The sequence below is a fragment of the Gossypium hirsutum genome, chromosome D07 (assembly GCF_007990345.1).
Source record: "Gossypium hirsutum isolate 1008001.06 chromosome D07, Gossypium_hirsutum_v2.1, whole genome shotgun sequence".
NCBI lineage: Eukaryota > Viridiplantae > Streptophyta > Magnoliopsida > Malvales > Malvaceae > Gossypium > Gossypium hirsutum.
The window spans coordinates 49,306,790-49,334,115 of NC_053443.1; the positions used below are offsets into that span (position 1 = coordinate 49,306,790).

Sequence of the window (27,326 nt, forward strand, 5' to 3'; positions counted from 1 at the left end):
AACTAATTAAATATTTTACTTTACATGTCTTATATTACAGGAACTCTAATTAAATGAATAAATAAATATAAAATATGTACAATAAATTTCTAAGACATAAAACTTTAAAACTTACCTAAAAAATATCCTAATTCTACCCGAAAAATAAGTTATGTTTTAGAATATTAGGTTGATGTCAACCTCAACCTCAAAAAGTATTATAAGTAGTTAGGTGAAATTAAGGTTACTATATCAATTGTTGCGTAAGAGATGGGAAGTACGAGTTCACCATATTCTGAAGGTTCAAAATAGAGTTGCGGATCATATGATTAAATATGTTGCAACAAGAAATTCTTTGCTCTGGTTGTTTGAAGTTCCATCGAGTTCAATCAAAAATTTGTTGATTGTTAATCATAATGGTTCTAGATCAGTTTAATATAAATTGCTTGATGTAACTGCTCTGTACTATGTTTTTTTTACCAAAAAATTTTTTTTAAGTAAAATAAACACGATTCCAGAGCTAATATCAACTTAGCGCACTAGGAATAATCACAAATATCAACTTTTTGCCGACACTTGAATTTCTCAATAAACTTCTTGCCCTATATTTTCCTCGAGTTGTCTTAATCTCACTTAAGGTCTCAGGTTTGACTTCTTTCACCATGTTTTTGATTTTTTTTGTTCTTGTTTTTTTTTTCAATGGAGAGAAAAAAAAGAAAAGGTTAAAAGAGAAAAATAATCTTAGAGACTATATATTATTTTATTATTGTCGAAACCTCATTTTTTTGAAAACAAAAAAATTTAGTTGTCGACTAAAAAAACGAAAATTCGGAGTCGCCACCGATCTTTTATTGAGGTGTGATCGGATCACCTTGAAAATAATTTTAGGTCTACGAGTTTTGAGAAAATAGGTTCGGGAGTCAGTTACGCACAAGGAAGGGTTAGCACCCTCGTGATGCCCAAAATTGGTACCAAGTTGATTGCTTAATGTCTTAGTGTCGAGCATTTGAAAAGATTTTAAAATACGATCCTTCCCTTTTTATTAATGTTAATTTTATACAAGATGTGTGGATAAATCGATGCGATACCAAAGACCTCCTTGTCTCAGAGTAATAAAATGACACACCCAATACATTAGGGCACGACATTTTTAGTCCTCGAGAATAAGTTTGTCTTTTGATTTTCAAAACTTGTGTGGTGAAGTTTAAAAAGGATATTCAATTGCTTTAAGTCAGATGAAAAATTGAAACTCAATATGTTAGGGCACAATTTCTCAAAATTCCGAGCATTGAATATTGCCCTTATTATTATTTTTTTAAAATCTTCATTTTGAGAAAACGACATGCCACATCCAATACATTAGGACACAACGTATCGAATTCCTGAGAATGAGTTTTTGGTTTATGTGTTTTGATTGAAGAAAATTTTCGATTATTTAGATTCAACGAGGAAAAGTCGAACCCAATACATTAGGGCTCCATTCTCTCGAGGATTCCAAATTTCGAGTATTATATTATTTTGAAAATTTGATTTCTAAACTTAAGCCATATCAAACACAATCTTTTGAACGAATGGAGTGCGATGGAATAATAAAGTTCAATACGAAGCAATAAGCTAAAGTATGTACTAATAATCATCAATAACCAATAAATACAAATAAATAATATAATACATATGTGGGCCATATTATCCAACACACATCATGCAAACACAAATATCAACATTCAAAAGTCATAAACATTAACAATCAACCCTAAAATACATATTAAAAGACAAGAGAAGGAATGATAATCAACAAATTACAAGCACAAAATTTTAAAATAAATTCGTATGAATTCATAACAGATTCAAAATAAAGTTAATAAAACAGACACTATATAAGTAATATTTTTAAATACATTTTTAGAAGAAAATCAAAATTTATAATCATACTAGTACACATATTAACTTAAATAAGTAATAACTATAGAGCGAACAACTTGATATAAATAGTACATATATATAATAATAATAAGTTGAAACAAATAAAATATATAATAAAGTAGGATTAAAAAAATATAAGTATATTTAAAGGGAATTTAAAGGTAAATAACTAGAGTAATATAAAATCAATGATATAAATAGGATTAAGATAATTTAATATAAATTATATATGTATATATAAAATAATAATAATATTGTATAAAAGCTTTTTTTTTTTGCATGAATCTTTAAATCAAATAAATATAAATAAAGTGAATTTCGAAACTATCTTCCGAAATAGAAACATCAAAAAATATACAAAACCTAAAATATATAAAAAGTGATAAATTTAAATAATACCAATATATATTGAGTTTCAAAATAAGGATACATGATAAATTAAAAAAAAAGATATGTGATAAATTTATACTATTAATAATGATATATTATAGAATTTTTAAACAAAGTAATAATACCTAAAATTTAAAAAACTTAAAACATTAATATATATAAAACATGAAACAATATTAGATAAAAATTTAATTGTAAAATAACATTAGATTAAAAATAATGGAATATTAAATAATTAAATGAAACAGGACGCAACATTGGACCAAAATGAAACAAAAGCAAAATATGGCGCTCAATTGAAAAGAATAAAAACGATTTAAAAAACATCAAAAATATATGGATCGATCGCGCAAATATCCCTTTCCATGCCAGGACGCGTGGATCTAGCCGCATCTAGGTCGGGTCCTCGGGTTGTTGCCTAAACGGCGTCGTTTGGATGCTAGGAACCCTAGCCCAGAACGGCGTCGTATGGTATTATTATTTAAACAAAATTTTCTAAGAAAAACATTAGCAGCCTTGTTTTTTTTTTTTTAAAAAAAATTCTTCTTGTTTCCTCTGCTAGGGTTTCGACCCTAGCCTTCAGCGCCGTCAGGGACTCCGTCGATTCTCACTGCGATTACACCGTCAACGGTGGTCGGAGCTGCACCCCTAGGGGCTTTTTAGCTCCTCCTCACGCGGATCCGAAGGCGTTACCAGGTAAGACTTCCTTTTTACCCTTTTTTTATACACGATTAAAAAAAAAGAAAACGGTAATGAAAAATTGAATAAGAAAGAAAAGAAAAGATCACCTTCAAAACTCTTTGATTTTCTGTTGTTGTATTTTTTTGTATTGATTTTTGTGTGTGTGTGTAACCCTTACAAACGTTAAAATGATGGCTTTATATAGCCGAAACTAAAATGAAAATTACAAAAGAAAAAATGTATTTTGCTCTTTTTGTTATTTTTCTTTTTTTGCTGTCGATTTCTGCTTCTTTTTTGTTTGCTTGTCCTTCCTGCAGGTACAGTGTGCAGAGACAGACATGGCGGTACGGATGTGGTCGTACGGAGGTGCGCGTGGCTGGGGAGAACGACGTTGGAGGTTGCTGTTACGGCGCTCGTGCTAGAACCGCATGCCTAGGGTTTTCTGTTTTTGATTTTTTATTTTGGGCTGCATTATGGTTGGGCTAGGGGTATTGGGCTTAAGCTAATAGGGTTTAGTTTACTGGGCTGTGTTTATTTTGGTTTGTAATCTGGACATTTGGACTTTTAATTTTTGATTTGGCTTATTTATTTATGCTTTTGGGCCCGGACAAATTGGGTCTATTACAATTATTACAATTATTTATAAATTAATAATTTTTAAGTTTTTTATTTTTTCAAGGTAAATGATGTGACCTTGTCACATGTAATAATCTTAAACTATCACGTCATTTTTTGTTATCACATTATAATCATTGGCTAAAAAAATTCAAATACTAAGTTGGAATAAAAGAAAAAAAAACAATAAGTATCAAGTTAAAATTAGTGTCAAGTTCAAATACCAAACAAGTATTTAAGCCAAAACATGAACTAAATTTTAGTTAGTTTGATTTTTTTTTTTGGATTTGATCAAAGTATCATTCATGTTTGTTTTATGGTTTATGAAAACTAATCTTTTGGGGATTTGTGATTGGTTTTCCAACAATGTTATCTTTAGTGTTTGAACTCGAGTCCTCTCACTAAGATAACAATATGTCTTATCATTGTACACAACACTTATTGGTAAATTAGTATGAACTTTAATGTAATATGTATTTTTAAAATTAATACAATATATTTGTTTTTATAATTGCACCAAACACGTCCATATGCCATGGATAAATTTTGTACATTTCTTCTCAATTTCTCGTCTGTTGACTTTGTACTAATTTGATTTTACATACTAATTGTTCAAATATTTATTTATACATCGTATTATATTTGTAATAGTAACATTTTTCAAATAAAATTATCGTTATTATTTTATATAAAAATAAGGGTAACTATGTGGTATACAGGCAATGAAAAATTCTTATTCCACAAGCGAGGTTGAGATTTTGTCACATATTTTTTTAAATTTTTTTAAAATACAACTTAATGACACATTACAAAATCTCAAGTTAAAATTTTCCACTACCTAGGAGGGTTGAGCAAAAAATCAACCAAATCGAGTTGAATTGACAATTCAAATTTTTTTATAGTTCGGTTTCGGTTAGATAATGCCATTGAACCACATCAATTTGATTCTGTTTCAGTTTATTTTATTGGACACTGAAAAGTCCAAAAGAAAAAATTTTAAAAATTTTAAAAAAAAGAGCCAATATTTTTTGAACACATAAGCCCAATAAACAACCCATTTAGAACCTAAAAAAAAATACATTAAATATAACTTTTATTATGCTTTCACATATCCTATAATTAAATAAAAAAATAAACCCTAAATCTAATTTGAGGGTCAATCTCTCACAACTTCATTGTTTATTTATTATTTTTATTAAAACTTATAAGAATTCAAGTGTTTATCTCATTTATACTTATTATGTGTACTGTATTCTTTTTTCAATTATTATTATTGTTAAAACTTTTAAAATTTTGGTCATCGTTATTAACATTTCCAAGTTGAGTGCTTTTTTGCTATCATTACGCGTTGAGAGTTCTAAAATATAAATGATTTAATATTTGATTATGTTCAATGAAGATTGAGAATAATTAAATCAAGGTTTAATTAGATTTTTAACAAACATTTATAATTATAAATTTTACAATTTATTTTTCAGATAAATATATTAATTAAGATTTTATGTATAATTAAAAAAATTGTTAAATAGTGTTTAAGAAACATAAAATAAAGATAATCTTATTTAAATAAAGTCCAAAAACAATACGAAAACTTGAAATCTATACCAATTTAGTATGGTTCGGTAATAACCATTGGTTCAGTATTTTAAAGAAGGCGGGAGCCGATCCGGAGCACAGGAAAAATATTGGAAGATGGGCTTTCTATAAAAAGTTAGAATTTGGGTGGATCTGAGGTACTAAGGCCCAGTTAAGCCCCAACAACTTAAAATGAAAGTTTTATTAGGGTTTTTTTTTCAGAGAGAGAAGCAAAGGGAGAAAGGAAACCAAACCAAACTAGTGAGCCGCTGCTTCTCTTCTTCTGTATCCCAAAATGGTTGCTTTTAGGGTAAGTTCAGATTTCTATTTTCTTTTCTTTTTCCATTTTTTTGTTGTTGAGACAATGGTGATGGGATTTTGGGTTTTGATTTTTCTTTGAAAAAAAAAAAAACAGTTTCATCAATACCAAGTGGTGGGCAGAGGCCTTCCTACAGAAGCAGATGAGCATCCCAAGATTTACCGTATGAAGCTTTGGGCCACTAACGAAGTCCGTGCCAAATCCAAGTTTTGGTCTGTAAATTTGCAATTTGCTGATAATTCCTGATTTCGTTTGTTTTGATTTCCTTGATGAGATAGGGGATTGGGATTTTTAATTTTGGTTTTCTGGATGTGTTTTGTTTTCCATGTTTAGGTATTTTTTGAGGAAGCTGAAGAAGGTGAAGAAAAGCAATGGACAAGTTTTGGCTATCAATGAGGTATTCAACCTTACTTGTTCTTCAATTTTGAACCCCCCATTAGTGTATGGCTTAAGCAAGCTAATAGCATTGCATTTTATCATATAGGAACCTTATATTATATTGTTCATTAACTTCTACTATTTAGTTGTGTCGATTTATGATGAAAGATTACAGTTACTCTGTTCATTCATAATTGGGAGTTACTGCATTATGAGTGACATATAAGGTGTTTAAGAAAAGAGGGGGAAAAACAAAAAAAGTTGGCCTAATCACATAATTTTAACTTGGAGGTTCTCTTATGCCTATATTTTAAGAGAAAAGGTGTTGTAAATAAAACACATTGGTTTTGTGTTCATTGTTTATTTTAGAAGAGAAAGTCTTTTAAGCATTAATATCTTTCTTAATTTGATTGCTTTGTTTACCATATACTAGATGTAGAGTTGTCACTGCTAAACATGGTAGGCTTATGTTCTATCCTTACTGTTTAGTTTAGCCAGATCTCGTTTCTCAAGAGGGAATGATGTTTCACCATTTCCATGTATATGGAATTAGACATTTTAAGCCACCCGAGTTAATTTTTGTGTGTTTAAGTGTTGCATATTGGATAAGAAATGTTCTATTTTTTTTTTGAAAAATGATCTTCTCATACTGAGCTTGAAATGGTCTTCATCTAGAAACATGTTTTGATCAATCGGTTTGATTGGATTTAAAAGAAGCATCATGCTAAATGATTAGCCTTAGATCTAATCTGGATGGTATTTAGTTATTCTTCTGAGCCTGGTATATCTGGTCATTTGATGCACCAGAATGAAGTACCACTGTGAGTGAAGATAAAACCTTAGATTGTGAGAAAAGAAAATACTTTCTTAAACTCTTTTGTATTGGGAGTTTGGATGTTTCGGAGTTGGGACAGTTGAGCTATGTGAATGAGACTAGGGACACGGGTAAGGATCCAAGTTTCGGACATGGTAATTCTTGAAATCTCAGACAGGGGACTCGGGGACGCTATCCAACAGTTGGACACGGAGTCTCCCATTTAAAAAATATAATTTTTTTTTCTGCCTCTCATAACCTAATTTATTTCCAGCCTTTGCTCTTCTTTTGAAAGGTGTTTTTTTTAAGCTTTAACTTTTGGCCCATTGTGAATTATAAAATAATGGGCTGGTCTGGAGTCTGGACCAGCGTTAAAAATTTTATAAAAAACCCCTAGAAACTAAAAGTGAAAAGTCACAACATTACACTTCTTCTCTATGCCGCCTGCTGTTGGGGCTTTAATTAGCAGATTTTTTTTTCCTTTTCCTCCACCGGCAATTTCTTTGTCAGAAGTCGTCGATGGTCGACGTCATAGCCTCATCGCCTATGCTGTGTATACACCTTTCTTTTCCTTTCTTCCTGTTTTTTTTTCCTCAGTTCTCCCTGCATTGTGTCCGTTGATTTTTGCTGGATCTGATCTGTTTCCAGTGTTGGAATCCATGTTGGATCGTGTCGACACTGGTACAACACCCCTTACTGCCGAGTCCGGATAACAGGGCAGTTGAGTAGAGTAGACAACATGCTTACATATTTACCTGTGCTTTATACCTTACATTAGTGTCAAACCTTGTAGCAATGCATTTGTGCTTTGATGCTGGCTCACTTGTGTTCCTTTGTTATTTTAAAGAGAATGATGCATTGTTCCTAAATTACCATGAAACCAATATTTTTCTCGCAATAAATGTTTTTGATTGCAGATCTTTGAGAAAAGCCCTACCAAGATCAAGAACTATGGCATTTGGCTGCGATATCAAAGTCGAACTGGTTATCACAATATGTACAAGGAATACCGAGACACAACCCTCAATGGTGCTGTAGAACAGATGTACACCGAGATGGCGTCTCGTCATAGGGTGAGGTTTCCTTGTATTCAAATCATCAAGACAGCTACCATCCCAGCAAAACTTTGCAAGAGGGACAGCACCAAGCAGTTCCACAACTCCAAAATCAAATTCCCACTGGTATTCAAGAAGGTCAGGCCACCAACTAGGAAGCTCAAGACGACATACAAGGCAACCAAACCCAACTTGTTTATGTAGTTATTTTTCATGGCTGGTGGTGGTAGGTCTAATGCCTAATAGTTTGATTACTTCACTTGTTAGATTGAGAGGGGTTATCAAATTTTGAACACTCTATGTTTACTTTTATAGTTCTTTTATGTTTCGAAGATTGTGTTTTGATGACTTTACTTTTTAATTTAATGAACATGGTGAATTTGCTAATTTCTAGTTGGTGAATGATCTGTATGATGCATCTGCAATGCATGGTGCGGTTACATTTTATTTTGGGATAAATATCACAATTATACATTAAACTTTGATTCAATGTGCAATTTAATATATGAATTTTAATTTGATGAACTTATATAAAATTTTGATTGTAATTTAAATATGTACATAAAATTTTAATTTTGATTTAATCAAGTACATTTAAACAAAGAAATACATCAATTTATTTTTAAATGGAATAAATACAAATATTTTTGTGTGCAATATACAAATATAAAATGATGCAATACTAATAACTGTATCAAATTTAATTAATGTATAAAATTGTACGAGTTAAAATTTCTGTATGTAGTTACATATTAAATTAAAATTAATGTATAATTTTGATATTTATCTTTTTTATTTTCTTCCAATTTTTTATTTTCTTTAAATATCTGCATTAGTGTGGATCCTAGCATTTGAAGGATTTAAGAGAACTATTGCATCAAAACCAGAAAATGTGGGAATTTGAGAGAACCAATAATTAGTCTAAAATCGAGAACTGGTTTATGCGGAAAAGCTTGAAAAAACTGATGTGTTTAAACTTTTGGCTCAGTTCGGCCAAAAAGCATCCAGTTGGTTCATCTCTACGTATGGTGGATCTGCAACCGGTAGTGCTTCTTGACCTCACGAGAACCAGTGAAGGGTGAACAAAAATGGAGAATGATAGATACTCGAAAATTGTGGTTGTATTGGACGAGAAAAAAGAACCAATGAACGTAAACGAGGATGTTCTAGGCTTCAGTTTTTTTTTTCTTTTTTTTAATATAATAAACAAATTTTTTTTTTGGGTACAAATCTGGTTAACACCACGAAAAACTAATATATGCTTTGGAAGCATATGTAGCTCATCGTTTCCTAGCATAGACACCTATTACCCATTAGCTCGTTATGAATGTGGATAGAGTGGAGGAGGTGCTTGATATTATCAAGTGTTGGTTGGAGATTTCATCCTACTTTAGTGCGTTCACGAATGATATTCAACCATTTTTGTCACTTCCAGAAACTTACGTGAAGAAATATTATGATTTTTAGAGTAAGAATAGAATGGAGAGTGAGAAGCTTGGCCTGAATTTTGTTGACAAAATTGAAGCTTCCAATGGACAAAATCTGAAAACCTCTGTAATCCTGAACGATAGTAGCTCCACCAGTCATGTTATTTCGCCTGCAATTGATATTGCAATGTGGAGAGGGAATTTGCACCCGTCTCACGAGCTTGATTCCTTGACCGATGATTTTGCAAAATGTCGAGAGAATCGTGCAGGCTTTGAATCTTGGGAATTGCCCTATTGGTGAGGGTTCAGCCATCCAAAAGATGAATTCATTCCTTGATTCCAAATTATCCAAAGGGTACAAAACACTAAGAGCTTGTTTGGTTTGGTGTATTGGCTAAGCCAATACACCCCTAATCGGTGGGGCCCACCTAATACCAATCTAAGACACCGTTTGGTTGAGCGTATTGCTAATACGCGTGTATCCCCTTACTTCCCTAATTGGTGAAAAGCACTGATTTCTATTCCCCCCTTCTTCCCAGATTAGATGACCCTACCCTAAACCTTCCCTCTTTTACCCCTAATCGATCCCCTCTGTTTCTCTTCCGTTTCCCACCTTCATCCGAATTGCTTCCTTGTTTCATTGCTTTTTCCCAGTATTATTTTCTTCCCTTTTCTGCCGATTTGCTCCCCCGATTATTTTCTTTTCTATTTCGGCCGATTTGCTCACAGTTTCTGCCGATTTGCGTCATCGGTTAGTCTATGTTTCCCGATAGATTAATATCCTTTGCTATTGTAGATGAAAACCAATACGTTCGAGGTAAATATGATCTATTGTTTTTATCTAATCGGTTTCCCCATTTGCTTTTTTCAGGTTCTTCTTCATTGTGCCCCGATTTGCTAATAGGTTAGTTTTAGCCAATTTTATTCTGTTTGTATTGCATGTTGAATTGAAATGTGTTTTCAGTTGTTGGTTAGGCTTAAGAAATGCATGCCGTTCGAAGTTGTTCTCTCTTCTCTGCTAATCTTCGATTTCTGTTTGTTCTGTTGTAATTTTCGAGTCCTTTTCTGATCTCCAAAACCGCGAATGAGATTTCTTCCAATGTTTGTTTGTTTAAGTGCCTGAATTGAGTAGCAAAAATAGGTAAGATCATTGAGTTCTTTTGGTCCTCTGAAAGTAGCAAAAATAGGTAATATTTCTGCAGTTCGAGTTCTTTTGTTTGTTTGTTCTGTTGTAATTTGGTCCTCTGAAAGTAGCAAAAATAGGTAAGATGAAAATGTTAGATGATAACGAATGTTCAAAACAATTTATAATGTTAAGAATATTGAATTTCATGCTGAGTGCAGATTAGTGAAACTAGAAGCTGTTAGATGCAATTTGTGTAGTCTGGCTTTGGGGTTTAGGGGTGAAGATACTGATACTGGTACTTAGAGGTCTTTCATGTATTCCATTTTTTCTAAATAGTTAATTAGGATGAACAGAAATATGATTTTTTTAAGATATTAAACATTTTGGAATTTGACAGCTTGTTATTGATTGAATAGGATGTTTGATATGAGTAAGAATTTCTATTTTCTTTTTGTGTTTTAATCTATGAATTTGGGCAAGATATGAATTTGAGTCATATGTATATAACTACTTTGTTGTAAATTAAGAATAAAATTTGATATTTTCAGCCTTTGATAAACAGAAAAGCAATGATGAGTTGGATTTTCCAATCAGTGTAATATGATTTTTTTCTTCTAACCAAGCTATCTATATGTTTATGTTTAATTGTAGGTCCAAAGTTCTGAATTCTATAGTCAAACTTCTAATGTTTCATCGGAACTTTTTAAAAAGCAATAATATTTTTGCAAAATTCCCTACAACTACCTTTTATCAACTTGTTACAGTCATTAAGTTCTATTGTTGGTTTTTGAACTTATCAAAGTACATTGTGTTTGGATCATTTATTAAACATAATTATGTATTTTCTGCTAGTAATATCACAAGATTTTGTTGGTTTGTTCTGGACATTGTTTTGATAGTCTGCTGGAAAATGTTATTTTAGTTTGTTAGTGAGTATAAGATGAAACTGTTGTGGAAGATGAAATGTTATTTTAGTCTGCTGGACCTTGTTCTTGATTTGTTAGTCAATAGAATTTGTTATTTTAGTTCTTTTGGACCTTGTCTGCTGGAAAATTTTGATTTGTTCTTGATTGGGACGAGTATAGGATTTGAAGAGCATGCGTTTTGAACATAGGCCATGATAATACAAAGGAAAAAGTCAGCCATTAAAATAAGCAAGTAATTCCTTTCAGTTTCAGATAGCATTCAAAATAAGCTTTCCTCATTTGCTTTCAAAAAAATGCTGATGTTCTTGAAAAAACTTGTAAAAGCAAGTAATTAATTTCATTAAAATACCTTACCTTTCAAGCATCACTTTTCATGCCCTTCATGATGTTTTAGGGTGAAAGTTTGTAATCTATTTACCAAAGCTAAATTATAATTATATCTTTCTTTATATGACATTTCACCGACCAAAGTAAGCTAATTTAATGTGATTAATTGATCTTTTTTTATTATGGTTTACGTCACTATCTCTCAAACCATATTAATTTCGTTTACTTTTGTCTCTAATTTTTTTACATTGGTATTTAAATTATTTATTGATTACTATTTTTAGTCAAATAATTTAACGAGTTAAAAAAAAAATACTCCATCCGATTATTATTTTTATTCATATTTAACAATCTTATTTGCTTATCTAGTTTATTACTTGTATAATATTTGTCATGAGAGCAATTTTAAGTTAAAATTGTCACTTAATCCAATTTAACAAAGTAAAAGGATTAAATTTTTAAAATTATAAATAAATAAATTAAATTTTAAATGTGTAAAAAATACAGAGACGAAAGAATAATTAAACCAAAAATGGGGCTTGTGACCTAATCTATCAAAAAAAAATTCTTCATGCGGCAAAGGTTGTTATTATTTAAAATAGTACAGGTAATTTATTATAAATTCGATGTTTAATTAAATTATAAATATTATGATACTAATAATGAGAACATTATTAATAACATAAATATAATTGTAATTATTATAATTTTTATCTTTAATATTAATAATTTGAAATTAATAATAAACATGAAACTTGTTTGTTAAGTATTAATGTTGATATAATTTTATGTGGAGAGAATTATATTTTTATATTAATTAATAAAAATTATCATATATATCTAAAATATACGTAAAATTAAAAGATTATACATACACCAACAATGTTTTTTAGGGCAAATAACATTAAACCAACAATTATACATACACCAACAATGTTTTTTAGGGTAAATAACATAAATTTTAGGTCAATTATACATACACCAATAATTAATTTTAGGTCAATTATACATGCTTCGTGTGTTCTAAATTTGTATTGTTTATTTTTATTTGATAATGTGTAATTGCAACTTCAATTCATTGATAGTGTGTTCTAATTTTAATATATTGCAGTAATGGCTCGTCTGCCTTTAATTGCACAAAGTGTGAGGCGTAAAAGAATTGGTCTTGCATTGACATTATGGTTGGAAATCTGTAGAATTGCGATTTGGTTCTTGTTTAGAATGGGTGCCAGCCTTAGCCTACAGACTTATAGACCAAGGATTAGGTCATATACCTTAGATTTTTATGCAAAACGGGATTATGTGAAGAGGCTTGTATATGCTAGTGACGAGACTTGTATTGAACAAGTTAGGATGAATAGAACTGCCTTTTTTAAACTATGTGAGATGTTAGAATCGATAGGGGGATTGAAGTCGTCCAGGTTCATGCTTGTTGATGAGCAAGTAGCAATGTTTTTACATATCATCTCCCATCACCTGAAAAATCGAGTTATCAAGCATCACTTTAGAAGGTCCGGGGAAACTGTAAGCAGAGCATTTCATAGTGTTTTAAATGCTGTCATACGCTTACAAGATGTCTTATTTAAAAAGCCGGAGCCAATTACAGCCGATTCTTCTGACACAAGGTGGAAATGGTTTAAGGTAGTAGACTGAGTTTTATATATAGCTTGTACAACATTTAGTTGACTTAGATTTAAATTAGTATTCTAACACAAGGTTTTATATCATGTGATATAGAATTGCTTAGGTGCTCTTGATGGAACCCACATAAAGATTAGGGTGCCAACAGTTGATAAACCTAGATATCGAACCCGAAAAGGTGACATAGCAACAAATATGCTAGGTGTTTGTACACCTGAGATGCAATTTGTTTATGTTCTTCCTGGTTGGGAAGGTTCAGTTGCCGATGGACGGGTGCTCCGAGATGCCATTACTAGAAGACATGGACTAAAAGTTCCTCATGGTATAGTGTATACTTAGAGGAATTTGAATTATTCATTAAGATCGAACTTTGTTTGCTGAATTAATCATTTTTTAGCCAATTTATTTTATAGGTTGTTATTATCTAGTTGATGCTGGATACACAAATTGTGAGGGATTTCTTGCACCATTTAGAGGACAGCGATATCATCTGAACGAGTGGCGTCAGGGTTATCAGCCAAGTTCTCCGCAAGAGTTTTTTAATATGAAACATGCATCAGCACGTAATGTCATTGAAAGATGCTTTGGCTTATTAAAACTTAGATGGGGAATACTTAGGAGTCCATCGTTTTATCCTGTACGGGTGCACAATAGAATTATTATTGCATGTTGTTTGCTCCATAATTTTATTCGAACCCATATGAGTATTGATCCCATTGAAGCGGAGGTGGGAGAAGGATTACCTACTAATGTGGTGGATGACGGTGAACCGAATATCACAAATATTCATCCATCGGATGCTTTGGCAACTTGGAGGATGGAACTAGCCAACCAAATGTTCGATGAATGGCAAGCATCTAAAGATTAGTTAGGTTTAGGGACAAATTCAGTTTGAATGAGCTTGTTGATGTTATTTTATGTATCTAGTTTATGAAACTTTGGTGGTCTTTGATTAAAATTCTGTTTTGTACTGAACTTTGTTGAATTATAATTTAACTATCTTTTCATTCAGCATGTGTTATAAATTTAAATTTAGTATTGAACTACCGATATAATATTATAAACTGTTCACCCAACAATTAAATTATAATTTAGTATTGATTTCTTAATTTGTTTTTTTTTCTTAAGAACAATATGTCAGCTGTTCCACCAACAGGTGCTTCTTCTCAAGCTTCTCGAGGAAGCAAAAGAAAATGGGTTCCAGAGGAGGATGCAGCATTGGTTTCTTGCATGGTGGATTTGCACAATGTAGGAACATTTAATGCTGATACCGGGTTCAAAGCCAGTTATTTGAATGAGCTAGAGAAAATGCTAGAAAAGGCTTTACCAAGAGCAATGTTGAAGGCGAAACCAAATATTGAATCTCAGATTAGGTGCCTAAAAAGGGAATGGTCAGTCATCTACGACATGCTTAATGGCCAAAACAACAGCGATTTTGGTTGGGACGAGCATAGGCAGCTCGTTGTTACTGAAGATGCAGTTTGGGATTCATATGTAAAGGTAAAATGTATTTCAAGTATTAATTTATTTTTTTACAAAACTTATAACTACTATGATTTCCTCATTTTTTTTAGAGTCACAAAGAAGCCTCTCAGTTCAGACATCGTTCTTTCCCTTACTACAACCAGCTTATTGCGATATACGCAAGAGATCGGGCGACTGGGAAAGACGCTCAAACAGCTGCTGATGTTCTTGAAGAAATACACGTTGAGGATGAACGTACTACAGAAATGAATGAAGAGAGAAACACATTCTATGACTGCGAAGCTGACGTCTCTTTAGACGACATGGATGTCTCTGGTACAGATCTGCGAGGAGATAGAGACCAAGGGGGTTCCTCATCTTCAAACAAGAGAAAGAAGAAATCTGATGCTCGTGATAATGTGTATGCTTCATTTGAGGAGGCTGCCACCTTGTTGGGGGAAAAAATCCAGGCCGTTGGCGATAGAATCAGTATGAGTATTGCCTCCGAGGTGGTAGTTCAGCAGAAGTCTGAAGAAAAGATGGAAGAGAAAGCTTCAAATTTATATTCAGCCTTATGGTCAATTGAAGGTTTAAGCGACGATCAGCGGTATGATGCTTTGAGTAAAATTCCCGATCATCCAACTCAAATGATCGTTTTCTTCAGTTTACCTTTTGTTGCCCGATTGGAATGGGTCAGAAGATTTCTTTCTCACCATTAAATATCAATGTTCAAACTTTTTGATATTGTAAAGCTTTTGAACATATGGATTATGATGTACAATTTCATTTTCATCTAACTTTTTCTTAGTATAAGTTAATTATGTTTATGCAGAATATAATTTTCAAGTTATATATTTAATAATAATTATGTTAATTTATATTTTGCAGTATCATGTATTATGATTTGAGTAAATTAATATAAGAATATTAATTATTAAGAATTTTATTAAATTATATAGTTTAATTAAAATATTTTTAATAATAATTATGTTAATTTATATTTTACAGTATCATATATTATGATTTGAGTAAATTAATATAAGAATATTAATTATTAAGAATTTTATTAAATTATATAGTTTAATTAAAATATATTTAATAATAATTATGTTAATTTATATTTTACAGTATCATATATTATGATTTGAGTAAATTAATATAAGAATATTAATTATTAATAATTTTATTAAATCAAATATTTTAATTAAAATATATTTAATAATAATTATGTTAATTTATATTTTACAGTATCATATATTATGATTTCAGTAATTTAATATAAGAATATTAATTATTAAGAATTTTACAGTATCATATATTTTAATTAAAATATATTTAATAATAATTATGTTTAAATATGATTAAAATATTTATTACTGATAATAATAATCTTATTAAAATTTAAATAACAATAACAATAATCATTTACCAAAACAAATTTATGCTAAAGGTATTCTAGTCATTTTAGTTTTTTCCATTATGCTATTACACCTCTATTCTATTAAACCAAACACAAGATTACTATTACGCCTCTATTCCATTACATTCAACCAAACAGTGGATTAGCTATTACACCTCTAATCCAATACAGCGAACCAAACGCACCCTAAGTGTAAAGTTGCCTCGAGTTAAAGAGAATCGGAGTCAATGTTGTTTGAGTCAAGCCATTGACCAAACTATGAATATAAAAGGAGGAATTTGGAGGGCATCAGATCAGAGGACAAAAGGAGACCAAGCAAAACATCATTCAAGGAACAGGTGTTTCGTAGATTCTCTATTAAGCTTGCAAAAAGGGCAGAGATTATCAGCATTGGAGAGCAGATCCTTAGTTGGGAGACAAATTGTGCGAGTTTTTCCAAATAAAAATGATAAGCATAACGACGTGAGTGGTTGAACTAATTAATAAAAGGAGGGCATAAACATTTTTAACGGAGAAGCGACGTTGAAATCGAGTTTCCAAATAAATTTATCTTCTCCATATATCGAGAGTGTTCTGCTAAATATAATAAACAAATTAAAAGAATCAATTTTAATATTTCAATTTTCTCATGATAGACCGAGCCTTTCAACACCTTAAACCATAAGAGTAGGGCTGAATCCTAATTCACACCTTGTAAACCATCAGTTCAATCACTGATTCGGGTTTAGAAGATGACCAAATTCACAAGTTCTTTTATGAGCTTGGACAGGGGTTGTAGTCCAAGGAAAGACTGGTACCTGAGGTGTCATTGGAGCTGAAATGAGGTCCTTTTTGACAGCAAACTATGAACGGTGCCACAACTGACCGCTACTCCGTTGTCGAGGGTGACATGATATTTTCCCTAGACGATTAACTGCAACACAATATCACCTATAGGCAAAAGATAAACTCAAGACCAGCGAGCCTCGCATCATAGCATCCCATCCAATATTTCTATAACATTGAAGCAATCTCACTGGAAAAGATTTTAGACTACTTGCACCAATGCAACACTCACAAATTTATTGTCTGTTACACTCGATCTGCAATCTCTATTTCTCTTCATAAATGTTCCCACAACACTAGCTTTTCTCCCATAAAATAAGCAAAAGAATATACACACAACAATACCTGAAACTGCAAAATCATTTGCATTTATAATGATGAGAACGTAAATGTGATCATCTATATATATATAAACTATGAAACACCTTGGAATGACAATCGATCCCGAAGAGTGTCAAAAAGTGAGGAAGCTGCTGCATTTTGTGCAAATGTTAATTTCAATCTACCCAGCAATTCACCATCTTTTGCTTGAGAAGCTGCATCAGCAGCTTCTTTGGCCATGCCAATCCGAGCATATGCCTGTCAGTCATAACCATAGACAGATCTTGAGCAAGGATATAATGATAAAATTTTATTACATCTACTCTAATCAGAAACAGTATCACTTGCAGATCGATTAAATAGAAAAGTCAAAACCAATGATAATTCCCATGAAAGTGAGAGAACTAAAAGATCAAATTAGACATGTATTGTTACCTCTGCCCTTTCACGGAGATCAGCAAGCTTGGGTATATATTTTAGAGCTTCACCTTTCTCATCAGCATCAACGCATGCCTCAACAAATGGCCTATAACCTGTTTGATGCAGACACGTACAAAAAAAAAAAAAAGAGATACTGTAAAAAACTAACAGGCCTTGCAGAAAAATAGGAGAAGTAACACTCATTGTTGTGAAAAAGCTAATTTAATTCATGTATTCAAACAAACTCAACATATTTTACAGCATGAACTATTTCTGCATACATACTCTTCTGAAACAATAAAGAAGTCAAAGGGAGACAAGCATTTCGCATATGAATTAGCTAATACACAAAAGTACCATATGTTTACTTCACAAAAATAATTTAGGCTAAACCTACTTAAGAAACAACTAACTGAACTCTTCTTTCTAATAAATCATCAAGTTAAATTTTAATGTAAACAAATTTCTTTACTTTTCCCATTTTACTTTGTTTCTTCCTTTTGTATAATTCTTTTATCCCAGCCAAATCAACAATAAGGATACAAAAATTGGGAAGAACGTAAACCTTAAGAAAATCCAGCCTGTATCACTTCATCTTGTGATGTTAATTTAGAATCCAAGATCAGGTAATATCAAGTAACAAAGATCACTTGCAGACAATGCAATTATAATATTTTTCATAATAGCAGGTAGCCTAGATCACTTGCAGATAATGCTTGCTTATGTCACCTATCTTGCACCCTGTAATTGAACAAGAATGTTGATAGCTTACCAATTGGTGGTCTCTTCTCTTTTGAGAACTTCTCAAGAGCCTCCCAATCTCTAATTGTAGCCAAAGCAAAAACTTTAAGCCAATACCACCTCTTCTCAGAAACCTGAGACAAGAAAGCAATAAAGCAACAGTTATGATTCAATAAGTAATTTGAGCAATCTAAAAGGATGATGCCTAAATTGTCAAAGATGCTGAAGAATAAATGTTATATGTTGTGTGCCACCAAGGGAAATTCTTTCAGCAAGATAGAATATAGGGGAAGATTTTTATGTGTGGCTAAATGGAAAGTAGGGGCACTTTATGAACCTTGAACTCGGTCTTCACTTTCATTGCAGCACGATGATTCCCCAGAACAATACATGTACGTATAGTATCACTGATACTTGAATCAACAAATATGGCCTGCTTTGTACTTACTTCTAACTCATGTTGTATTCTGTAACATTTGGAAGTATTTGAAAAAGTACACAAATAGGTAACCATATTAGTAGGCAACTCATTTTAGAATAAAAATAAAAAGAATATTGAAAGAAAAAAAACGTACATCGATTTGCTTATAATGGTTGGAAACTAGGACGGACAATTGACAAACTATAATCTTCAATTATGACATAACATTTCCTTTTTCTAATATAGTCTACATCTTGCTTATGAGCATGGAGAATCCATCCTTGGCTTTATAATCCCACTTTTTCCATATTGGAGGTTTTTTTTTTTTTTTGTTGGAGGTCAAACTTAAACTGATATATAGATACACCATCACTTCATTCTTCCCACATATTAAGCATAATAGACCAACAGAAACGTATGAACCTTTAATGTCGACTCTGAAAGTGGGAAGCATAGACCACGGGCTTATCTTTAGAAGAGCTGAGAACAAACCACCAACTGGACTACAAAAATGAGGTGACAGTCTTGTAGCTTTTCTTTAATAATACAATATTAAGCATCCAACATAAAACCAAATTAGCATCAAGCACAGATGGGAAACTTCAAAAATACTTTGCCACTACCCCAAGTTTTGGCTTTTACATAGACATTATCATGTAGTTTATGCATCTCATCAACTATGTTAGGCATTTTTAGTTATTTGCTAATTAGTTTAGGCCACTCCAATTGCAATTTAGTTTGGAGTTTGATGCCTTGAAAAACAAAAAACAATAAATTGATATCCCTCACCTCAACAACTTTGCATGCTCCTCAGCAGCCTTGGACTCAAAGGTATGTTCCTTGGTTTCTGCAAAAAGATGCTGGGCCTTGTCGATTAGTTTTATGCGGGGACCATGAAGCGGGGATCCTTTGCTTGCCATTGGATTTTTTCCAAGTTCCCATGACTCCTTCCACAAAAGAAATGCAACTTCCTAAAATACAAACAAACTTTACATCAAAACAAAATGGACAATCATTTATCACATATCCAACCGACTATAGAATTGTAACTTGGTAGGTCTTTGATGCATATTTAAGCTTTGACCAGTCGAAAGCTTAAAGATCAACAAAATTTCAACTTACAACAGAATGATAGACTGAATGAGCAAGGAAGAGAAAGAAATTCATCCTTTTGTTTTCCTAGCCATTTATGAATTTACCCTCAACCTTTAACTTCCCCATTTCTTATCTACTGTTCTGATGGCAAGCAATACCTAGGACATCTTCATTGCTTAATATTAGATATTTAACTATTCATTGATTTATCATAGCGCTTGATCATTTACACAGGACAGGAGGCACCTGGTTTCATGCCTAAATTTTATGCATAGTTACCTACTTATCTCCTTGAAAAATTCCCTGAAGGTGCCTCATAGATCAATTAGATTGGCAAATTAAAATATTGCAGGGTTGTTAGTGGTCACGTCAAGCAGCATTTGATAACAAATACGAATTAAAATCTTTGATCCATAAGGAGAGCCTACACCAGTAAACTTCTTTGATCCATGAAATGGGTAGTTGACAGAGTAATAGAGGTCAACAAGTTCAGCCATAGCTGAAAATTAAGAACTCATAAAACTGATAACTGATTGAAATAATCCACAAGTCTTTGATAATCAGTAAACCTTGTATATTATATCATCTGAAAAATTAGCATACTCGATACTCTTATTATCAGAAACCCAAGCAATCTAATGACTTCAAAGCTGGATACCTTTGCAATGCCAGATATCATTCAACAACAGACAATATCCCTTTTGGCAGTTGAATCTATTTCTTATAAACCATAATAAGAATCAGCAAGAATAGAAATAACAATAATGATAATAACACCAATAACATCAACAATAATTCTAAGAATGATAAGTAGTATAGCAACAAAAGCACCCAAAGCTAAAACTTACTTGAAGTTGTCCAGTCGAAAGAAAGAAATCTTTCAAAAATTCATGCTTATAGCACCTGAAACACAAAAATAATCAACAATAAACATTGACCCATACAATCAAAAAATCTGAAAATTACAAAATACTTGATAAAAGCTTCATTTTGACCACCATTATCAAATAAATGACCACTAATAGCTCAATGGCCACCAGAACCAGAGCAACCACCTACTCAAGGAAACAATCCAAAATTGACGATAAAAGCATACCTCCTAAAATGATATAAATACAATTTTATCATTATTCAATAACTTCCACTACTTAATACTATAAAAGTATAACAAACATCTAAGTGATGCACCATGTCTTGCCCCTTGTATGATCTCTTCAGCCTCTCCGATAACGTATCACGACTAACTAGATCATGATTACATGTAGCCTTTCATAATTTTAATTTGGACATTTATTTGCAAACTCAAGTGCTATTAAAAATAAAATATTTAGGAATAATAGTAATAATAGTATTCCTTGAGTACCTACCTTGCATAAGATATAAACAAATCACGTGGTAGGGGTCTAGCCTGAATCATTCCAAAGAACTCCAAAGGTGGCCTCTGCATGAACAGAAATGTAACCAGTTCAAAAAAAAATTATTGGCAACTCCATGTCTAGTATCCCCAGGCTCATGACTAATTAGAAAGTATTCAGTGAGGAAAGTCAAACCAAGTCCTTTTACATAGATGGTGGAAACCCTTCAAATTTCAAGTATCACCAGGCTACTCATGACAGGTAATTAGCAAAAGACATTCAACAAGGAAAGTGAAACCGTCTCTAACCTCAACATATATTAACTTAATTTTATGGCTTGTGTAACAAAGTTCCTTGTTCTATCAAAGCAGTACCTTTTGCCAGATATGGAAGAGAACAAGATAGACAAGGTCACTGTCACCGCTTTCTGTTGCCTTCATCAAAGCAGTATCTTCTTCTCCTATGCTTAACAGAAGTGGCACCTGAAGTGAAATGATCATAATCAACATGCATAATATGGTAAGGTCCCAAACAGTACCTTCTAAACAAAATGTAATCATATAAGTAATTTAACCTGTTTAGAGGAGCGAGGTTCATGCTCAACAAGCATAGCAGCTAACTTTCGCCGGCCATTCTTATCTGCATGAGCAGCAACTGCTGCATATGATATGCCTCTGCATAATTTTAGCTGAAACTCAAAAGGGACATTAATTCAGGTAATGAATTTGCACGAAATCAAATTAAAAAATAAACCAACATTCTTTGGCTACCTTATCAAGGAGAATTTCTAAGAGAGTGGCATCTGGAATTGCTAATGAAGCTGTTATCTTCGAGCATGCCCAATGCATTATCACCACCTCCTGAATGAAACCAATCAGTGGAAAATGAAATCTTATGTATATCATTTTATACTTTCTACTTGCCCAATAAAATGCAGCAATTAGTTCAAGTTATGAAAACATAATAATTAATGAAGGTCTAACCTAATTCCCGTCAAACAAATGAAGTTTGGGTGCAGTCTTATGGTTTAACTCTACTTCTATGTATAAGGCAAAATTTGTGGAAATTTAATATAGGCAAAATCAATGATTCAAACTTACTTGATTCATTCCAACATACTCTGATATCCGTAGTGCAAGAAGGTGGCGATGGGCATTAATCAAACGAGCAATCAGCACAGATGGTGTAAGCAACTAAGAGAAGCACATTATTCAGTAGGGAAAGTTAAAAAATAAAAATAAAAATTCAGAATCAAATTTAAAATGCAAATCATTAAATCTTTAAGACCTTATATTGATTAATACTGAGAGGGATGCCAATCTCAGGATCACGCACAGCATTTAAGACCCGCAAGGTTTTACACATCTCCTGAATGCGATCACGTTGAAAAGTGCTGCCAAAGCCAACTGGATATCATTATCAGGGGCATAAATCATAAGGGAAACAAAATATCCACAGTAGAAGGTAGCTACAGAATTAGTAAATTATCATCACGATAATAAAAAAAATGCACCATAGCTAGTATAGGAAAAGTGGAGATTGCAGTAGCCAAAGAAAACCTAAAAGTGAAGAAAACTATGCTGGCTTCCTAAAGCCATTTACACTTCTTGTAAATACAGCCTACAAGGCGTAGTTGGCTTACCACATGCCTTCCAAAATGCAGGGAATGTAAAGAGGCACATGGAAAACTTTAGAACTATGAAAACTGGACAAAGAATAATAAATGTGTGGGCAACAGCTTGATGATCTTTCAACTAAAGATTCCAAATCAAAATAAGAACAGTAAGGCTCATTTTCAGATAGGTATTGCTCAATAACAACATAAATTGGTAAAATTACAGACTTAAACCAAGCAAATTTCAATCTTGTTTGACAACCATATAAACAACTAAAACAGTCAGCAAAGAAAACCTAATTATTGCTGAACGTAGAACACATCACCCCAAACATGTTTCAAAGTTTGTTTCTCATACACCATACAGCGCTTGATACTGTCCAATGTTCCCTACCGTGTTACTTTATTACCTGTCACTGCACTATACAATTTTTTATGTGCAAATTGAAAGTTATTAAGGATAGCGTTGGATAAATGGGTTTCCAAAATTCAATATTTGCAGTTCCCAAACAAATTAACCAAGTTCAGTTCTTCACTTTTAAATACATAAGATGTAGATTCATTTGTGTGACTTCAATCTTAAAAGCATTTAAAACTAACAGTAATAATTCAAATTTTGATTTCAAATACAAAAAGTTCACTTTTATAACACAGCATATAACCACGAAACATATTTGATGTCTTACGATTAAATTTTTGCATTTTCATAGGTTTCAGTTAAGGAATTAACGGATACCTGCAATGCATTGTCTGCTTATGATATTTAAATCTATATAAGCAAAGAAAACTGAACTCGGAAGTTGCAATCAGTTTGATGATATTCATCAGAACTCCATACAACTACAAAAGGTATGCATATGAATTACATCTAAATAAGTTTCCAGCATCATCTTATCTTAACCTCCATTCTCATTTTTTTTTTAGTAACACCACCAGCATAAAATGTTAGATTCCTAAAACTTTATGTTCTATATGCATCCCAATACTTCAACAAAAGCATAACAATTCTATTTAAATGCACTGAATCCATGGTTTTACATCTGGAGATTATCAGCCACAGAACAATGACAAGTGTCTAGTTTAGTGCTAAACATGCAATCAAAGCAACTCAAATCAAATTTCAAGATGCTTTCATTTTCAAAACAAGCAGCTTGTTCTAGCATCATATCAATCAAACAGGAATTCCAACTAACCTGCAGAAGGCTTGTCCATAGCTTGCAGCTCGTAATAGAGTTCTTTGACGTGAAACATCAAATTCATGACCAGCAGCATCAATGCAGGCTTCAACAGCCTCAGGCAAGGATGACTGAATCAATCTCAAATTTTCATCTGCCTGATAATAAATAGGCAACAAAAATATCTTTAAGAAATTATACCAAGAAAAAAATCATTCCGTCTCAACAGCAAACTCATTTCTTTATCGTTTCTTCCCTGAACTGTGGTTATTTTAGAGGAGAATGAGAAGGGGAAAAAATCATGATTATTAGGATAGTAAGGATAAGAAGCCCGCCAATAGCACTTAACATATTCTGTGCATATACACCAACATACATCAGCAAAATTTAAACATATATCAAGTAGCAATACAGCTAGCTTTATCTTGCAGCAAAGAAATCAGCAAACTTGACAACATTTACCAAACTAAACTCGAAATCAAATATTTCTCTCAGTAAAAGAAGGCATTGGTACCTTGGCACTTCTCCTGTCAAAATGATCCAAGGCATCATAAAGCAATGCAGCTGGTGATGTGCTACCAATTTTGAATATAGATACAGTAGAATCTGGAACCCGTTGCAGAAACTCCAAACTTGTGTTCGATAAAATCCTCACTCCATCGCACTCTGGGATCAAAAGCAGTGGCTCATCATAAAAGTAATGCACTGGATCTCCCCGAGGGCCCACCATCAACAATGGTGTATCATCCCAATATAGAAGTACACTATCCAGTCCACACCAAGCTAGCTGCTCTGGAGGAAGAGCTGACTGTATATGCACAATTAATCAATAACAAGCAAAAGTAAAAACTGAAAAACAGAGTTAAAATTCTGAATGAAGGAAACAATTAGTAGCATTCAGATTCCTCCACAGAAATGAAATGGATTCACAACATTTCCATCAAAGCACTAAAGTTCACAAAGTTATGAAACATCTATAATATCTATAGCATCACTCATTTTCCACGCATTAAAATATGAATTTCTAGAGCTCCATTTATCTCTTACTTCTGTTCTTGTTTTTATCTCTTAAAAACTTCATTTAAAGCAAAAGCAGCTAGCAATTAATTAAAAATGATCAAATGAATAGTATAACTTCAAATTCTAACAAAATTGTTCTACATAAAACTATAATCATATATTTTGTTCTCTGAAAGAATTCAAAACTATTCATATATTTTGTTCTATGTATGAAGGCAATCAGCAAAAGCCACAGCAAGTGGCACCAAACCAAATAAAACTGATCAAACGCAATCAGATTTATTGTCCCTATAGAATTTATTTTAATGATTTCACAAACATTTTTATGAATGTTATTGAAGTTTTAAGCAACATTAATACTACCATCTTGAACATTTCTACTTTCATCATTTCAACAAATCAAAAAAACTTCTAGAAAATTGTGTTTTTATAAGTTGTTCTCTACAATCAAGATATAACCATAAGTAATTACATGACCCAATTAAAAAACAAAAAAGCGAGGAAAGAAACATATCGAACTAACCTCACAATTATACTCCAACAAAACTCCCTTGAAATTAATATCCGTCACCAAAATCCGCCCATCATGCGTAAAAATGGCCAAATATTTGCCATCCCAAGAAACAACCATTTTCTGAACCGGACCCTGAACCGCTTCCCCATCCACTCTCTGTACTCCATCTTCATCCACAATCAAAATACCATCACCAACGCCGACCAACACTTCCACATTCCCCGAAACCGTGTATTTTGGCTCGATAACCGCCATGCAATTGGGCAAATCCTCCGCCCCCGTCTCCGCCAGCTGGCAGGGACGCATCACCTTAAAATCGGGGATGCAAAACAACAACCCTCCTTCGGTCAAGCACACAACGCCGTTTCCCCAAAAGATGCATTCCACGACGTTTTGCTCGAAACACTCTTTTCCGAGCGTTACGTTGGGTTCGATCAGCTCGGCGTGGATGTTGTAGCGGTAAACGGTGCCGTCTTGGACGATGCAGATTAGGGTTTGGTCTTCGGTCCAGGACATGCCGATGAGACGACCGCCGGGGTTTTCCATACGGTATCGGAGATCAGGACGCCGGAGGAAGTGAAGATGCGAAGCTTCCGGAGAGCTGATTCGGAATAGAGCTGGACGATCTTGGAATCGTCGCGGATGACGGCGATCGGGCCACCGAAGGGAGCACAGGCGACCTTGTTGCGGGATAAGTCAATGTTTTTCCATCTCAAAGGGTAGAGCTCGGGCTTACGGTAGTAGCGGTTATAGAGGAGCTGCCATTCTGCAGCTACTGAAACATTGGCCATTTTATGGTTTGAGAGTGAAATTGAGGAGAAATTAAGAGGTTTGGAGAATTATGAGAGCATGATGTGAGATCGGGGTGGGGAAGGCAGCGATTTGCTTTTCTTTCTCCTATTTTCTCAACTATCTCTGTTTTCAGAATCAGTATTTTTTTTATTCGATTATTTGAAGATTTGAATAAGATTAATCGTTGGTTATTTGAATTTATCAAATATTATTTTGTTAAATTATTTATGTCAAAATAATATAGATTTTAATTTTTTACTATTAATAATACTTTATTTTGTGAAAATAAAATACATATTTAATTAAACTGGTATCATATTTAATTATATTTTGATATTTAGCTTTTAAGTAAATTTATTGGGTTAATATATTTATTATTTACTGTTTAATAGGGTTAATATATTTAAATTTTTATAATTTTATAAATAAATTTTTTATTTATAATTGAACTACAATTAAAAAAATATTTTAAAATATTCTTTATAGAATAAATATTAACTCTATTACAATTTTAATTTATTTAATATGATCCCTATAATTCATGCACTTACTAGGAACTTTAATCCATTAGTATCTTTTGTGCTTTAGCAGATTAGTTTTTCCCTCCCTGTCTTCACTCTGTTATTCCCTCCCATTTCTGCACTTAATTGTTATATATTTCCAATGGTAATTAGTTGTTCACCGTTCTACTTCACTATACCAAGTCATCATTAGTTTTGCAATTTTTTTAATAAACGGATTAATTATTTATTTGTATTAAATTATTAATTTATGTTAAATTATAAAGTACAAATTTGAAGGTTAAAATATATTTTAATTATATTTTTATTTTTAGAAATTCAAATCCTTTACATTTAAAAATTTAGATTTTATTGTTATCACAATTAAAATTCTTATATTAAATTCACTTGTGCTGAAAATTTAAAAAAAAATCACTTGGTAGTCATCTAAAAATAAAAATAACATTGAAAA

The 27,326-nt window shown here is 32.4% G+C and overlaps 2 protein-coding genes and 1 long non-coding RNA gene across 3 annotated transcripts; 2 read left to right on the top strand and 1 right to left on the bottom strand.

Annotated features, from left to right (window-relative positions):
* Positions 1–2,730: 2,730 nt before the first annotated feature.
* LOC121219516 (uncharacterized) lies at positions 2,731–3,561 on the top strand. Its single transcript, XR_005916318.1, has 2 exons — positions 2,731–2,988; positions 3,291–3,561. It is a non-coding gene; the product is annotated as an uncharacterized lncRNA (long non-coding RNA).
* Positions 3,562–5,323: 1,762 nt separating this feature from the next.
* On the top strand, positions 5,324–8,116 carry LOC107954849 (60S ribosomal protein L18a). Its single transcript, XM_016890537.2, has 4 exons — positions 5,324–5,473; positions 5,579–5,694; positions 5,816–5,879; positions 7,592–8,116. Exons 1-4 carry the CDS (start codon positions 5,459–5,461, stop codon positions 7,931–7,933), a joined length of 537 nt encoding a protein of 178 aa, XP_016746026.1. The 5' UTR covers positions 5,324–5,458; the 3' UTR covers positions 7,934–8,116.
* An 8,956-nt stretch (positions 8,117–17,072) lies between these two features.
* On the bottom strand, positions 17,073–26,509 carry LOC107954851 (protein VACUOLELESS1-like). The gene is given in 16 exon segments (XM_041097786.1): positions 17,073–17,464; positions 17,642–17,739; positions 18,399–18,501; positions 18,705–18,834; positions 19,578–19,759; positions 20,732–20,786; positions 21,251–21,324; positions 21,613–21,720; positions 21,813–21,926; positions 22,009–22,098; positions 22,339–22,431; positions 22,526–22,631; positions 24,047–24,186; positions 24,543–24,836; positions 25,572–26,101; positions 26,104–26,509. Coding segments are annotated over 16 exon segments (2,532 nt in total). The 5' UTR covers positions 26,354–26,509; the 3' UTR covers positions 17,073–17,299.
* Positions 26,510–27,326: the final 817 nt, after the last annotated feature.